The 16,973-nt window shown below is 36.9% G+C and overlaps 1 protein-coding gene and 2 pseudogenes across 1 annotated transcript in view; 1 reads left to right on the forward strand and 2 right to left on the reverse strand.

The window, feature by feature from the left end:
• The window catches only part of EFCAB5 (EF-hand calcium binding domain 5), a 138,601-nt gene that overhangs the window by 23,079 nt on the left and 98,549 nt on the right, over positions 1–16,973 (forward strand). The window contains exon 4 of the mRNA XM_039252575.1: positions 3,739–4,315. Within this exon, the coding sequence (XP_039108506.1) occupies positions 3,739–4,315 (577 nt within the window). The remainder of the gene's footprint in view (positions 1–3,738; positions 4,316–16,973) is intronic.
• On the reverse strand, positions 969–1,313 carry LOC120245482 (annotated as a pseudogene).
• On the reverse strand, positions 7,833–8,003 carry LOC120245116 (annotated as a pseudogene).

Here is a 16,973-nt window from a genome sequence, read left to right on the forward strand (position 1 = left end):
GATTTCTTCTTTGGCTTCATTGGTGTGCTTAAGGGTGTATGTTTTAATTACCACAGATTTGTGAGTTTTCCAGTTTTCTTTTGTTATTGATTTCTAATTTCATCCTGCTTTGGTCAAAGAAGATACTTTATGTGATATCTATGTTTTTAAGTTTATTGAGATTTACTTTATGGCCTAACATACAGTCTATCTGAAGGATATACCATATGCATTTAGGATTTAGGAGAATGTGAATTCTGCTTTGTTGGGTAGAGTGTTCTCTATATGTCTGTTAGGGATAACTAGTTAATTTTTGTATATGATGTGAGGTAGAGGTACAACTTAATTTTTTCCCATGTGAATATCCAGTTGTTATAGCATCATTTGCTGAAGAGAAATTTTTCTCCATTGAATGACCTTGGCACCTCTGTTAAATATTTGTTGGTCATGGACATATGGATTTAGTTCTGGACTTTTAATTATATTACATTTACTTACATCTATTCTTATGCCAATACCAAAATTTTTATAGTTTTCTTCATATTGGTCGTAATACATTTTTGATAGGTTTATCTCTAGTTATTTTCTTTTTTCTTTTTTTAATGTTTTATTTATTTATGAGAGAGAGAGAGAGAGAGAGAGAGAGACAGCATGAGCAAGGGTGGGTCAGAGAGAGAGGGAGACACAGAATCTGAAACAGGCTCCAGGCTCTGAGCTGGCAGTCAGCACAGAGCCCAACGCGGGCTTGAACCCACAAACCATGAGATCATGACCTGAGCCGAAGTCGGATGCTTAACCGACTGAGCCATCCAGGCGCCCCAATCTCTAGATATTTTCAAGTTTTGTTGCTATTATAAGAAGAAATTTTGAAAAATTTTATTTTTAATCCGTTATTGCTAGTACCCAGGATATCTTATCCCTGTCATCTATCTACCTATCAATCCATCTATCATCTAACAAATTATAAAGAATTTATTAAAAATGTTGATTTAAGCATCTGCAATGGTGACTTCAACCTCAACTTCTGGCTCAATTCTGAGGGAAGTAATCTGCTTAACAATCTCAAAAGGACTGTGCAAATCAATGAGTTGCTTGTGGATCCTCATCTAAAAATGATCCCAAGTGTTAGAACCTTCACCACAAGGAGTTTTTCTTGTAGTGATTCTCAAAGTTTTGATAGGCATCTGAACTAGTCCTTTCACTTTGCAATTCTTTACTTTTGCTCCTCTGATCTTTCTCCAAAGATTTTACATTCTGGTTGGTTAGAGTATTCTAATTTGGTAAGTTGCCACCTCTGGTTCCATGGGTGTCTTCCCAGCCTCTTTAAAAGTCATGGCTGCAGCACTGACTTGTTCCTCTGAGAGAGTCAACAGCAGCACTGACTTGTTCCTCTGAGAGAGTCAACAGCAGTAAGTCAGGAATAGGAGCCAGAGCTTTGCTATAGCGCCAACTGCATCTTCCTCAAAAGACTTTTGTATTTTAATCATGTATCTTGCATTGATTATTTGGTGCTTTTAAAAAATTGTGGTAAAACGCACATAATATAAAATTTACCATTTAAACTATGTTGGGGTGTACAGTTCAGTGTCATTAAGTAAATTCACAATATTGTGCAATCGTCACCACTGTCTAGTTGAGTAGTTTTTCATCATTCCAAACAGAAACTCCATTTGGTAAGCCTTTTAAAGTTCAAGATTTTTTTATTTCTTCGGGACTATGAGATTTCCTTGCATTATCTCTTTGAATATTTCCTTATCCCTATACTCTTGATTCACTCCATTTAACACTTTTAATAGATGAATATTAAAAGTTCTAGATCTATCTTCCATTCTCTTATTTCCTTTGCCCTTTTTATCTGCTTTGGCTTGGTATTCCAGTTTGCTGGTTAGTTATTCAGTATTTTCTGATCTTCAAGTCAATGTATTGATGGTTTTGTTGGCAACAGTAATTCTTTTTCATTTCCACGTGATTTCTCTCTTTCTTTTATGGTTTGTTTAGTTTCTTTTTTAAAAGATCATGACCTGAGTAGTCAGATGCTTAACCGTCTGAGCCACCCAGCTGCCCCTAGTTTCTTTCTTAAATAAACTTTTATTGTTTATTTTAATTTTATTTTTATTTTTTAAATATAATTTATTGTCGAGTTGGCTTACATACAACACCCAGTGCTAATACTATTGTTTATTTTTAAGTAGTGAAGTCTGTCAGCAATTCATTTTCTCTCTGTGTGGAGGCATTATCCTGACTCTGTAGCCCAAACCCCCTTGTCCCAATGCAGGGGTGAACACCTCTGATGCCTCTGATGGTTAGCTCAAATGGGGATGAAGGTACACAAATGCTCAGTGATTCCCTAAACTTGGGGTGCCTCAAAGTTGCTCCCAAATTTCACAGTGATCTTCTCTTGTGTTTCTTTAGTCCTATAGTTTTCTCATTCTGATTCCACGTTCCGTACATGTTTCAGAAAACTTCAAAATTTCTGACTACTGAAGACCTCCTTCATGATTGCCATGATTGCCAGTTTTCTCATGTTTATATTACACACACACACACACACACACACTTTTTAGTCATTTCTAGATATTTTGGTAGGTAGGGAATGTAAGTACCTGTTCTTACTCTACTATCTTGGTCTCCATACTGCATTTTAAAGAATTTTTTTTAACGTTTATTTATTTTTGAGAGAGAGAGACGGAAGGAGGGAGCTGCAGAGAGAGAGAGGGAGATAGAGAATTCAAAGCAGGCTCTCTGCTATCAGTGTAGAGCCTGATGCAGAGCTCAAACTCATGAACCATGAGATGTGACCTGAGCTGAAGTTGGATGCTTAGCCAACCAGGCCACCCAGATGCCCCACTCCATATTGTACTTTTTAAATGAAAATCTGAAAGAGGCTGGAAATATGAGCCTTTCTTCAAGAGAGAGTAGACCCTTTCATTGTCTACTCAGCAGACATTTATTTACTCACCTTTTTGCCTGACAACTAAACCTCAGTTCTGTAGCAGATGGAAATCATTTGATATCAGAAAACTTGCTCTTTTTTTTAAAGTTTATTTATTTATTTTGAAAGAGAGAGAGAGACAGAGAGAGAGAGAGACAGAGAGAATCCCAAGCAGGCTGTCCACAGTGCAGAGCTTGAATTCACATACACGGTGAGATCATGACCTGAGCTGAAACCAAGAGTCAGACTCTAAACCGACTGAGCCACCCAGGCACCCCCAGAGAACTTGATCTAACCCCTAATATGAAGGAATAGATTATGATTACTCAAACCTATTCATAGTAATTCCTTTTCCCTTTACCAGGTATTGGTCTAGGGGTAGACATGCAACTTAATAAGTCCAATGAAATATAAAGGAAAATCTTAGAGTAGCAAGTCTAGGGTATTCTCTTCTTATATATTCAAACAGAACCATAAGAGAAAAAAGTCCCCTTTGTTCTCAAATCTCTTATCCTTTAAAAGGATGCTGGGAGATACAATAGCTGTCTTGTGAGCCTCAGGTAGAAGCACAAAAATTAATAAAGAACAATAGAAACAGGCTGTGTACTTAATGAAAAACAGTGAGCCGCTGAATGACATCTGATTAAGTCAATAATTAATGTCCTTATGGTTAAAGTCACATTACCTGATTTTCTGTTACTTTCAGTTGTGTTTGAATATGCCATATAAATAGATGCAAAAAAGCTTTTTTCAAATAATATTCTAAACTAACATAGATTAAAATCTACTTCTAGTATATCTTACATTTCCCTTCTTTTCCTCCTCAGAAATAAACTTGGAAGGGCAAAAAAAAGCTTCACCTGATTTAATAATGGACACTGACACTAATGTCTCAAAGAATTTTGTGGTTAGAAAACCTGCGAAAGTGATTTTCAATTTAGATCCAGCTGTACTGAATTCAAAGCCAGAACAGCCATGGAAGAAAAACTTTTATGAAAGAGTGGAGGCAAGAGCCCAGGCAATGCAGCAGAAAATAATAAATAAGGATAATTTGAAGAAAGAACTAGAAAAAAAAGCTGAAAAAAAACTCCGTAGGGATGATTTGGCCAAAGAGTGGTTTAATACTGAAAAAATGACAGGTAACACTCGTGCATATTTGCTTGATAAACTTCTACCCACCTTAGTGCCTGGAGTGGAAAAAATGTTAATGCAAGTGGAAAAGAAGAAGCTTTGGGCAGAAGCTGATATTACAACCACGTTTGATCCAATTAATCATTTGGGGGAATATTTAATGAGAAATAATCCTTCTTATATCAAAGACTCAGGAATGTCTGGTTATCAGAGGGTGATGAGGGATGTCACAGAAGACCTGAAGATACACGTTCCCAACACTGTCGGCAACAGGTACAATTTTTTTTTTTTTTTTGAGAGAGAGACAGAGCAAGCTTGAGCAAAGAGAGGCAGAGAGAGAGAAGGGGACAGAGGATCCAAAGCCGGCTCTGCGCTGACACCTGAAAGCCCAATGTGGGGTTCAAACTCACAAACTACGAGATCATGATCTGAGCCAATGTTGGTCACTTACCCAACTGAGCCACCCAAGCACCCTGTAATTTGTTACATTTTCAGTTGAGGATCTAGGTCCTTTCATTGAAAGGAAGTAGAATAATAATATAATCATACAAATAGGACTTAAATATTCAAAAAGTATTTATTGAGCTGCTAGAATTTATGAGGCACTATGAAAATTAATGAAGCATATGAAATAAATTCCTTGCATTTGTGGATTTAGTTATCTTACTATGATCCATAGTATATATTTATTTGTTTATCATCTGTCTGCCTGCACTGGAAAGTAAGCTATGTGAGAGCAGGGACTTCTTAATAAATTTTTTTTCAGTTAGGCAGCATATTTAAGGTTCAAAGTCAAAATGTGTTAAGAGTTATACAGTGAAAAGTTTATCACCCATTCTTATTCTCCTTCTACCCAATACTCCACCTCTGCCATAAATAACCAGTGTTCTTCATTTTTAGTGGATTTTTTCCTTTTTCTTTATACATACAGAAGCAAATGCAAACTTGGATTCTAAATTTTCTTCTTTTTATATAAGAGCATCTGACTGAGTTACAAGTATTTTCCTCTGTTTTTCATTTATCTTTTGTCATGCAGAAGATTTTATTTCTTTTTTTTTTTTTTTTTTTACATAGAAGATTTTATTTCTATGTGGTTGAATTTATTTACTTCCATTTTATGGCTTAGAGTCATTGTTACATTTCAAGATATTAAAAGAATCCTCCCATGTTATCTTCTGGAGTTTTAATATTTTAATTTCCATTTTAGGTATTGATCCATATGGAATTTATCCTAATATAAGATGTAAGATATGAATCTAACTTTTTCCTTTTCCAAATGGTTACGTAGTGATACCAACAACTATTGTCAAATAATATATTTTACCCCACTGTTTTGAGATGAAACTTTATTTACTAAAACCCTGTATATTTTGGAGTGTATTTCTGGATCTTTCTATCCTATTCCTCTGACTATCCCCTTGTTCATGCACCATAGCACACTGCTCAAATCACTGAGACTTTTAAGTATACAGACAGCCCCCAACTTACGCTTGGGATTTTTTGACTTTACAATGGTGCAAAAGTAGTGTGTATTCAGTAGAAACCATACTTGTAGCTAGCAATATGCAGTATGATGCTTTCTCATGATGTTGGTAAATAGCAGTGAGCCACAACTCCCAAACCCATGTAACCATGATACTTTCATGATATCATGCACTTACATAAAATTACATACATATATAATCATACACTTAACATACATTACACACACATATCATACACTTACATACAGTACATGATATGCATTACTTACATACACTTACAACCATTTTGTACCCATACAACCATTCTGTTACTTTCAGCACAGTATTCAATCAATTGCATGAGATATTCAATACTTTTTTTAAAGTTTATTTATTTTGGGAGAGAGAGACAGCATGAGCAGGGGAGGAGCAGAAAGAGGGAGGGAGAGAGAAAGAATCCTAAGCAGGCTCTGCACTGATGGTGCAGGGCTTGAACTCACAAACCACAAGATCATGACCTGAACTGAAACCAAGAGTTGGACACCCAACTGACTGAGTCACTCAGGTGCCCCAAGATATTCAACACTTTATATAATGGGTTTTATGGGGCACCTGGGTGGCTCAGTCGGTTAAGCGTCCGACTTTGGCTCAGGTCATGATGTCGCGGTTTGTGGGTTTGAGCCCCGCATCAGGTTTTGTGGTGACAGCTAAGAGCCTGGAGCCTGTTTCAGGTTCTGTGTCTCCCTCTCTCTCTGCCCCTCCCCCACTCATGCCCTGTCTCTCTGTCTCAAAAATAAATAAGCTATTAAAAATTTCTAAAAAAATAAAATAGGTTTTGTGTTAGATGATTTTGTCCAACTGTAGACTAATGTAAGTGTTCTGAGCACATTTAAAGTGGGCTTAGGCTAAGCTGTGATGGTGGGTAAGTTAGGTGTATTAAATGCATTTTTAGCTTAGGATATTTTCAATTTATGATGGTAGGCAAAACCCTATAAGTCAAAGAAGATCTGTATTTTAATAAATCTGACTGTGTTGGTCCTTATTATTTACTAGTCTTTTATTCTAGTGTTTTTACTTTTTAATGTGAACTTTAGGATTGATTCACCTACTTGAAAAAAAAAAAAAAGAACAACAAAACAAACCTTATGGGAATGTTTATTGAAATGTTTAAATTAACTTAGGGAAAATCAACATCTTTAATAATGACGTATGTTTCTGAGAACACCTATCTTTTCATTTGCTCATCTTATTTTGTATTCATCATTGTTGTCTTAAAGTTTTGTTTTTTTTTTTCATTTAAGCTTACATCTCTTGTTAAATTTATTACTAGTTATTTAATTATTTTTTATTCCCATTGTAAATGGGAATTTCTTGTTTTATTACAGTGTCTATCTATATGTAGTTTCTATCTATATCTATTAATTTTGTATATTTTTGCATTCTCCTACCTTACTGGGTATAACTGTTTATAGAAAAATTTTAGTTGATTATTTGGGTTTTCTAGCGAGGCAATCATATTATCTGCAAATAATAGGAGTTTTCCTTCTTTTCCAATTTTTATACTTGTAATATCTTCCTTTTACCTTGTTATATTGGCTGTTACTTCCAATACAATGTTAAATAACAGTGATGATATGGGCATCCTTGTCTTGTTTATGACTTTGGTACAAACCTTCTCTTTTCTCCCCATCAATGGTTTTGGGGAAAGATTTCTTGTTCAGTCCCCTGTGAATGTTTTCACTCTTTCTCTCCAGCTACTTTTGAGGGGAGTGCTTTTCCTGAATGACTCTGATGTGCTGCACTCCCTCCAATTCTCTTTCTCTATCTGCCCTCTCTCTGCAAAAAAACAGCTCCCTACACTCAAAAGCTTTTCTCTCCCACAATTTACCTCTCTGTACCTTGTACCTGCCAAGTTCTATGGCTCAAGTTATGCAGATTGTTGAGTTAATCCCCTGGTCAATATCCTAGGTGTTCAAAATGGTTTGGTGTTGATCTAACTGCATTTCCGGCACAAGACAAGTTCAGGATTTCCATATCTCTCTGCCATCTTAACTCCTCCCCCCACCCCCAATTTTATTGACCTATTCAAAGAAACAGCTCCTCGTTTCACCTGTTCTATTGTTTTTAAATTTTAAAAATTCATTTATTTTTTCAAGCAAAATGTCTCATATATTTATTAAGAACCAACCCACTGATGTAGAAGCATAGTAAGAGAGAAAAATCATTTCCCTGATAAAACATGTCTATTGTATAGGTAGCAGTAATGTTGTCCGAGTCCTGGGAATACAAGCACATGGCCTGCATGCAGCATAAATGTGTGTGCCATCTCATGTGTGATCCGTTATAGTCCCTAACTTGGTTCTTCTCCAATGCTTCCTCTTGAAGTTGTACATGATTTTATTACTAGTTTTCATTTGATTCCACTGAAGAATGGGTTGGTTCTACTTTTGTTTCTTGGCCAAGAATTGCTTGATCCTGAAAGTCTTGTAAGAAGACATGGCAAGGAACACTCAACTGCACACACCATTATGGCAGAGAAAAGGAAAGCTGTTTTTTTTTTTTTTTTTTTTTTAAAGCTTCTATGTTATTTATTTCTGCTCTAATCTTTATTGTTTCCTTCCTTTTGCTTGGTTTGGGTTTTGATTGTTCTTCTCTTTCTAATTCCTTTATAGAGTGATTTTTAAAGCTCAAGAATGATTGTTAATTTTGTCAAACACTTTCCCAACACCTGTGAAGATGATCATTTGATTTTCACCCTAGACCGGTTAATGATGATTCTATTATTAGATGTCCTAATTTTGAGCCATTGGAATTCCTAAAATAAGTCACATTTGATTGCTGTGTATTTGGTTACATTGAAATATGCTTCCTATTAGTAAGACAAAACTAATGTTTCATTCTTTCCTTTAAATTACGGATTCAAAGTATTGTATATTATATCTCTAGATAACTATGTGTCTACCTATTTATCTATCAATAGTCACTTGGAGGGGCAAGAAATGAAAGGTTTTTTTCCCTTTTGGGGTAAGAGTTCCTTTTAAGTATCATAATGGACACATTGATTTTAATGTATATTCAATGTATTTTAATCTATTATAGTTAGTTTTTCTTTTTTTCTTTTTTTAAATGCTTATTTATTTTTGAGACAGAGACAGAGAGAGACAGACTGCAAGAGGGGGAGGGGCAGAGAGAGAAGGAGAGATAGAAGTTGAAGCTGGCTCCAGGCTCTGAGCTGTCAGCACAGAGACCACCATGTGGACCTTGAACTCACGGACCTGAGCCAAAGTCAGATGCTTAACTGACTGGGCCACTCAGGAGCCCCAAAGGTTACTTTTTCTTTTTGATCCTCAGTTTGACCCAACTTTGGCTCCTGTGTTCATCCAACATTACTCTTTTAGTCTTTGAAAGCTTCATGCATTTTTTTAAAAAGAATTCTTAGTTACTTTTAATGGAAATCACTTATCTGAGAGCTAGGAATTCTCATAAATATTGTATTATCATTGCTTTAGGCTCTTTTAGGACTAACAGGTATAATTTTTTAAAATAATGAGTAAATATTGATAATTTCATATCAGATATAATGATGCAGGTTCTTTACCTATCTTTGAGTTTATATTTGTAACTATCTTTTTTCCTTACTAAAAATCTTGGCTCCTAACAACATTGACAAAATTAGTTGTCTTATCCTACAATTTATGTAAGATAGCTCCAAAATAATAATACTAACAATCCTACTAGTAATAGAGCTACTAAATGATGTTAAATTTTTTTTAATGTTTATTTTTGAGAGAGAGAGACAGAGTGAGAGTGGGGTAAAGGCAGAGAGAGAGGGAGACACAGAATCTGAAGCAGGCTCCTGCCATGAGATCATGACCTGAGCTGAAGTTGGGCACTTAACCGACTGAGCCACCCAGGTGCCCCTACCAAATGAGGTTTTAGATTTATTTGCAGCTTTTTTGTCCATAGAATATATCCTACTAAGTACATGTATGTGAAAAATGAAGTCATACAAAAGCTAGAAGAAACCAGGGGTTAAATTCCTTTATTACCAGAGAAAAACCTTTTTCACCATGACTCAAAATTGTGAAATTATAAATTTGATGACATAAAAATTAAAAGCTTTTTGCCTGGAAAAAGTCACAAGTGTGTGGAATTGAGTCACAACTACTCGATTTTGCTGTTGTAGTACAAAAGTAGCTCTACACAATGGATAAATGAATAAGCATGGCTGTGTTCCAAGAAAACTTTTTTTATGAATAATAAATGTGAATTTCATAGATTTCCTACCATGCAACAACACATTATTCTTATTTTGATTTTTAAAAGCTTTTTTAAAATGTAACTGCCCATCTTACCTTTTGAGTGGAACAGTGCGAGGCAGCAGACCAGATTTAGGCCCTACACTTGATTTGCTGACCCCTGGTCTAGATAACATCTAGGTCTCTTCCAGATCTAAAAACAAACAACAACAACAACAACAAACAAAAACAAATAAGACACTTCTGATTCTCCTCCTGAATGTCTTCTCGCATGAATACTTATACTAAAATTTATATTTATTTATTTATTATTTATTTATTTTTAAAAAATTTTTAAATGTTTAATTTTGAGAGAAAGAGAGAGCGAGCACGGGAGGGGCAGAGAGAGAGGGAGACACAGAATCCAAAGCAGGCTCTAAGCTCTGAGCTATCAGCACAGAGCCCGACGTGGGGCTCGAACTCACAGACTGCAGGAACATGACCTGAGCTGAAGTCAGTTGCCTAACTAACTGAGCCACCCAGGTGTCCCTATATATATATATTTTTTAATAATTTATTTTTTAATTTACATCCAAGTTAGCATATAGTGAAACAATATTTTCAGGAATAGATTCCTTAATGTCCCTTACCCATTTAGCCTATCCCCCCTCCCACAACCCCTCCAGCAATCCTCTGTTCTCTATATTTAAGAGTCTCTTACGTGTTGTCTCCCTCCCTGTTTTTATATTATTTTTATATTATTCCCTTATGTTCATCTGTTTTGTATCTTAAATTCCTCATATGAGAGAAGTCTCATGATGTTTGTCTTTCTCTGACTAGTTTCACTTAGCATAATACCCTCTAGTTCTATCCACGTAGTTGCAAAAGATGAGATTTCATTCTTTTTGATTACTGAATAATACTCCATTGCATATATATACCACATCTTCTTTATCCATTCATCCGTCTATGGACATTTGGACTCTTTCCATACTTTAGCTATTGTTGATAGTGCTACTATAAACATTGGGGTGCATGTGCCCCTTCAAAACACCACACCTATATCCCTTAGATAGATATGTAGTAGTGCAATTGCTGGGTCATAGGGTAGTTCTATTTTTTATTTTGTTTTGTTTTTTTGCTAGTTCTTTTTATGAACTTTATTTTTTTTAATAGTTTACCGTCAGGTAGGTTTCCATATAACACCCAGTGCTTATCCCCACAAGTGCCCTCCTCCATGCCCATCACCCCCTTTCCTCTCTCCCCCACCCCCATCAGCCCTCGGTTTGTTCTCGGCATTCAAGAGTCTCTCATGGTTTGCTTCCTTCCCTCTCGCGCTCTATTTTTCCCCTTCTTCTCCCCCATGGTCCTTTGTTAAGTTCCTCCTAATCCTCCTATACGTGCAAACATATGGTATCTGTCCTTCTCTGCCTGACTTATTTTGCTCAGCATAACACCCTCAAGTGCATCCATGTTGCTACACATGGCCAGATTTCATTCTTTCTCATTGCCATGTAGTATTCCATCGTATAGATAAACCACATCTTCTTGATCCATTCGTCCGTTGATGGACACTTAGGATCTTTCCATGATTTGGCTATTGTTGAGAGTGCTGCTATGAACATTGAGGCACATGTGCCCCTGTGCATCAGCACTCCTATATCCCTTGGGTAAATTCCTAGCAGTGCTATTTCTGGGTCATAGGGGAGTTCTATTGTTAATTTTTTGAGGAACCTCCACATTGTTTTCCAGAGGGGCTGCACCAGTTTACATTCCCACCAACAGTGTAGGAGGGTGCCTGTTTCTCCACATCCTCGCCAGCATCTAGAGTCCTCTGATTTGCTCATTTTAGCCACTCTGACCGGCATGAGGTGGTATCTCATTGTAGTTTTGATTTGTATTTCCTGATGATAAGTGACACTGAGCATTCTTTCATGTGTCTGTTGGCCATCTGGATGTCCTCTTTGGAGAAGTGTCTGTTCATATCTTCTGCCCATTTCTTTACTGGATTATTTGTTTTTTGGGTGTGGAGTTTGGTGAGTTCCTAATAGATTTTGGATACTAGCCCTTTATCTGATGTGTCATTTGCAACTCTCTTTTCCCATTCCGTCGGTTGCCTATTAGTTTTATGGATTGTTTCCTTTGCCATGCAGAAGCTTTTAATCTTGATGATGAGGTCCCATGCCTTTGGGGGTGTGTCAAGTAAGAAATTGCTGCGGTGAAGGTCAAGGAAGTTGTTTCCTGCTTTCTCCTCTAGGGTTTTGATGATTTCCTGTCTCACATTCAGGTCCTTTATCCATTTTGAGTTTATCTTTGTGTATGGTGTGAGAAAATGATCTAGTTTCATTCTTCTGCATGTTGTTGTCCAGTTCTCCCAGCACCATCTGTTAAAGAGGCTGTCTTTTTTTCCATTGGATACTCTTTCCTGCTTTGTCAAAGATTAGTTGGCTGTACCTTTGTGGGTCCAATTCTATTAGAATAGAGTTATTCTATTCTATTCTATTCTATTCTATTCTATTCTATTCTATTCGAGTTCTCCCTATTCTATTCCATTGGTCTATGTGAATGTTTTTGTGCCAATACTATACTGTCTTGATGATGACAGCTTTGTAGTAGAGGCTAAAGTCTGGGATGGTGATGCCTCCCGTTTGGGTTTTCTTCTTCAATATTCCTTTGGCTATTCGGGGTCTTTTGTGGTTCCATACAAACTTTAGGATAGTTTGTTCTAGTTTTGAGAAGAATGCTGGTGCAATTTTGATTGGGATTGCATTGAAGGTGTAGATTGCTTTGGGTAGTAATGACATTTTAACTACATTTATTTTTCCAATCCATGAGCTTGGAATATTTTTGCATTTCTTTGTGTCTTCTTCAATTTCCTTCATAAGTTTTCCATAGTTTTCATCAAAGAGATCTCTCATATCTTTGGTTAGGTTTATTCCTAGGTATTTTATGGTTTTTTGTGCAGTTGTGAATGGGATCAGTTTCTTGATTTCTCTTTCTGTTGCTTCATTGTTGGTGTATAAAAATGCAGCCAATTTCGGTATGTTGATTTTGTATCCTGCAACTTTGCTGAATTCATGGATCAGTTCTAGTAGGCTTCTGGTGGAGTCTGTTGGGTTTTCTATATAGAGTATCATGTCGTCTGTGAAAAGTGAAAGATTGACTTCTTCTTTGTCAATTCTGGTGCTTTTTATTTCCTTTTGTTGTCTGATTACTGATGTTAGGACTTCCAGCACTTTGTTAAACAACAGTGGTGAGAGTGGGCATCGCTGTCGTCTTACTGATTTCAGGAGGAAAGCACTCAGTTTTTCCCCATTGAGGATGATTTTAGCTGATGGCTTTTATGATGTTTAACTAAGTTCCTTCTATCCCGACTTTCTCAAGGGTCTTTATTAAGAAGGGATGCTGTATTTTGTCAAATGCTTTTTCTGCATCTATCAACAGGATCATATGATTTTTATCTTTTCTTTTGTTGATGTGATGTATCACATTGATTGATTTGCGAACATTGAACCAGCCCTGTAGCCCAGGAATGAATCCCCGTTCATCATGGTGGATAATTCTTTTTATGTGCTGTGGAATTCGATTTGGCAAGTATCTTTTTGAGGATTTTTGCATCTGTATTCATCAAGGATATTGGCCTGTAGTTTTCTTTTTTTGCTGGGTCTCTGTCTGGGTTGGGAATCAAAGTGATGCTGGCTTCATAAAATGAGTCTGGAAGTTTTCCTTCTATTTCTATTCTTTGGAACAGCTTGAGAAGAATGGGTTTGCTCTTTTAAATGTCTGGTAGAATTCCCCAGGGAAGCCACCTAGCCCTGGGCTCTTATTTGTTAGGAGATTTTTGATAACTGATTCAATTTCTTCACTAGTTATGGGTCTGCTCAGATTTTCTATCTCTTCCTGTGTGAATTTTGGTAGTGAGTGTGTGTTTAGGAATTTGTCCATTTCTTCTAAGTTGTCCAATTTGTTGGCATATCATTTTTCATAGTATTCCCTGATAATTGCTTGTATTTCTGAGGGGTTGGTTGTAGTAAGTCCATTTTCATTCATGATTTTGTCTATTTGAGTGCTCTCTCTTTTCTTTTTGAAAAGCTAGAGGTTTGACAATTTTGTTTATTTTTTCAAAAAATTCTTGGTTTCATTGATCTGTTCCACTAGTTTTTTAAAATTATTCTATATTGTTTATTTCTGCCCTGATTTTTATTATTTCTTTTCTCCTACTAGGTTTGGAGTGCTCTTGTTACTCTCCCTCTGGTTCCTTTAGGTGCACTGTTAGATTTTCTACTTGCGCTTTTTCTAATTTCGTGAAATAGACCTGAAGTGCAATGTACTTTCCTCTTAGGACTGCCTTTGCCGCATCCCATAGAATTTGGATTGTTGTATTTTTATTGTCATTTAATTCCATATATGTTTAAATTTCTTCGCTAATTGGCTGATTGGCCCATTCATTCTTTAGTAGAGTGTTCTTTAACCTCCATGTTTTTGGAGGTTTTCCAGACTTCTTCCTGTGATTGGTTTCAAGTTTCAAAGCATTGTGATCTGCACGTGTGCATGGTATGATCTCAATTCTTTTCTACTTATTTAGGGCTGCTTTATGTCCCAGTATGTGATCTATATTGGAGAATGTGCCATGGGCACTTGAGAAGAAACTGAATTCCATGGCCTCAGGATGTAGAGTTCTAGATATATCTGGCAGATCCACCTGGTCCAGTGTGTCATTCAAGTCCATTGCTTCTTTAATGATTTTCTGTCGAGTTGATCTATCCATTTCTTTTTTTTTTTTTAATGTTTTATTTATTTCTAGAGAGAGAGACAGCATGAGCAGGGGAGGGTCAGAGAGAGAGGGAGCGACAGACTCTGAAACAGGCTCCAGGCTCTGAGCTGGCAGTCAGCACAGAGCCCGATGCGGGGCTCGAACCCATGAACCGCAAGATCATGACCTGAGCGAAAGTCGGACGCTTAACCGACTAAGCCACCCAGGCGCCCCTGATCTATCCATATCTGTAAGTGGAGTATTAAAGTCCCCTGCTATTAGCACATTCTTGTCTTTAAGATTGTTTCTGTTTGTGATTGTTTTATATATGTAGGTGCTTCCATATTTGGTGCATAGACATTTATAATTATTAGCTCTTCCTGATATAGACCCTGTAATTATTATATAATGCCCTTCTTCATCCCTTGTTACTATCTTTAAAGTCCAGTTTGTGTGATATAAGTATAGCTACTCCAGCTTTCTTTAGACTTCCAGTAGCATGATAGATATTTCTCCATCCCCTTACTTTCAATCTGAGGGTGTCCTCCTGTCTAAAATGAATTTTTTGTAGACAGCAAATAGATGGAGTTTGTTTTTTTAACCATTCTGCCACCCTGTGTCTTTTGATTGGGGCATTTAGTCCATTTACATGCAGTGTTATTATTGAAAAATATGGGTTTAGAGTCATCGTGTCCTTTGTGGGATTTATACTTGTGGTGGTGTCTCTGGTATATTGCGTTTCTTGCAACATTTCCCTCAGAGAGTCCCCCTCAGGATTTCTTGTCGGGCTGGTTTAGTGGTGACAAATTCTTTCAATTTTTGTTTATTTGGAAAGACTTTTATCTCTCCTTCTATTCTGAATGACAGGCTTGCTGAATAGAGGATTCTTGGCTGCATATTTTTTCTGTTCATCACATTGAAGATCTCCATTCCTTTCTGGCCTGCCAAGTTTCAGTCGATAGGTCTGTCACCACTCTGATAGGTTTCCCTTTGTATGTTAGGGCCCTTTTCTCCCTAGCTGCTTTCAGAATTCTCTCTTTGTCCTTATATTTTGCCAGTTTCACTATGATATGTCATGCAGAAGATCGATTCAAGTTGCGTCTGAGGGGATTCTCGGTGCCTCTTGGATTTCAATGTCTGTTTCCTTCCCCAGATGGTGGAAGTTCTTGCTATAATTTGTTCAAGTGCTCCTTCAGCGCCTTTCCCTCTCTCTTCCTCTTCTGGAATTCCTATGATACGGATATTATTCCCTTTGATTGTATCGCTGAGCTCTCGAACTCTCCTTTTGTGTTCCTGGATCAGGTTATCTCTCTTTTTCTCAGCTTCCTCTTTTTCTATAACTGTATCTTCTAAATCACTTATTCTCCTTTCTGCCTCTTCAATCCTTGCATTGGATGCCTCCATTTTATTTTGCATCTCATTTGTAGCATTTTTTCATTCATCACAACTATTTTTAAGCTCCATAATCTTTGTAGCAATAGTTTCTCTGATGTCTTCCATGCATTTTTCAAGCCCAGCAATTAATTTTATGACTATTGTTCTAAATTCTTGTTCAGTTATTTTGCTTATATCTGTTTTCATCAGTTCTTTAGCTGTCAGTGCTTCCTGGAATTTCTTTGGAGGCGAGCTCTTCCGTTTCGTCATTTTGGTTAGCTTTCTATCTCTTGTTAGTTTTAAAAGCTTGTTATGCACTCTGCACCTGTGAGTGGTGCTGTACCAAAGAATTCTCTTTGTCCAGGGCCTGTCCATTCAGAAAGTGTTCTTTGAATGGTGTCTCTTGGTCTCTCTTGTTGAGACCTTAGTTATTTTACTTTCCTACTTGTAGTGGTATTTGGGACCCTCTGCCATGTGTACTTTGGCTTGTTTCTTGAGGTAGCCCTGGAGAAGAAAACAGACAGACAAACACACAGGGAACAAAGGCACACAAACGCACAGACAAACCCAACAAACACGCAAACTGAAAGGAAAAAGAAAAAGAAAAAAAGGAAGGGACACATACAAAAAAAAAAAAGGAGGGAAGACAAATAATAAAAATAAAAATACATAAAAAAGAAAAAACCCAATAGACAAAGGACAGTCTAAATCATAGAACCAGGATTCCCAGCTACAAATAAAGAGCAGGGTGTATGCCGTGCTGATGGAAGAGCATATACAAAGAGAGAAATGACAAGGCCGGGAGGAAGTGAAATTGGAAATGAAATGAGCAGGCAGAAAGACTAAGAAGCTTAATTCAGAGAGAGAAAGAGGGGAATATGGTTGGAGAGGAGGTGAAAGAAACGACGATAATGCTACTCAGAAACCATATAGTCTGATTACTCCAGAGAGATAGAGATAAAAACGTAGCGGTGGAGGTGTAGAATTTACATCTAGAGAATGAATTAAATGTGATTGTTTAAGCAAGCCAGTTACCAGAATTAGTCAGGGCAGTGCATCCATGTTGGTCTTGCCTTGGCTCTGGTTTAAAAAAAAAAAAAAAA

The sequence above is a fragment of the Hyaena hyaena genome, unplaced genomic scaffold, assembly GCF_003009895.1.
Source record: "Hyaena hyaena isolate Hyena2069 unplaced genomic scaffold, ASM300989v1 scaffold_10, whole genome shotgun sequence".
Lineage (NCBI taxonomy): Eukaryota > Metazoa > Chordata > Mammalia > Carnivora > Hyaenidae > Hyaena > Hyaena hyaena.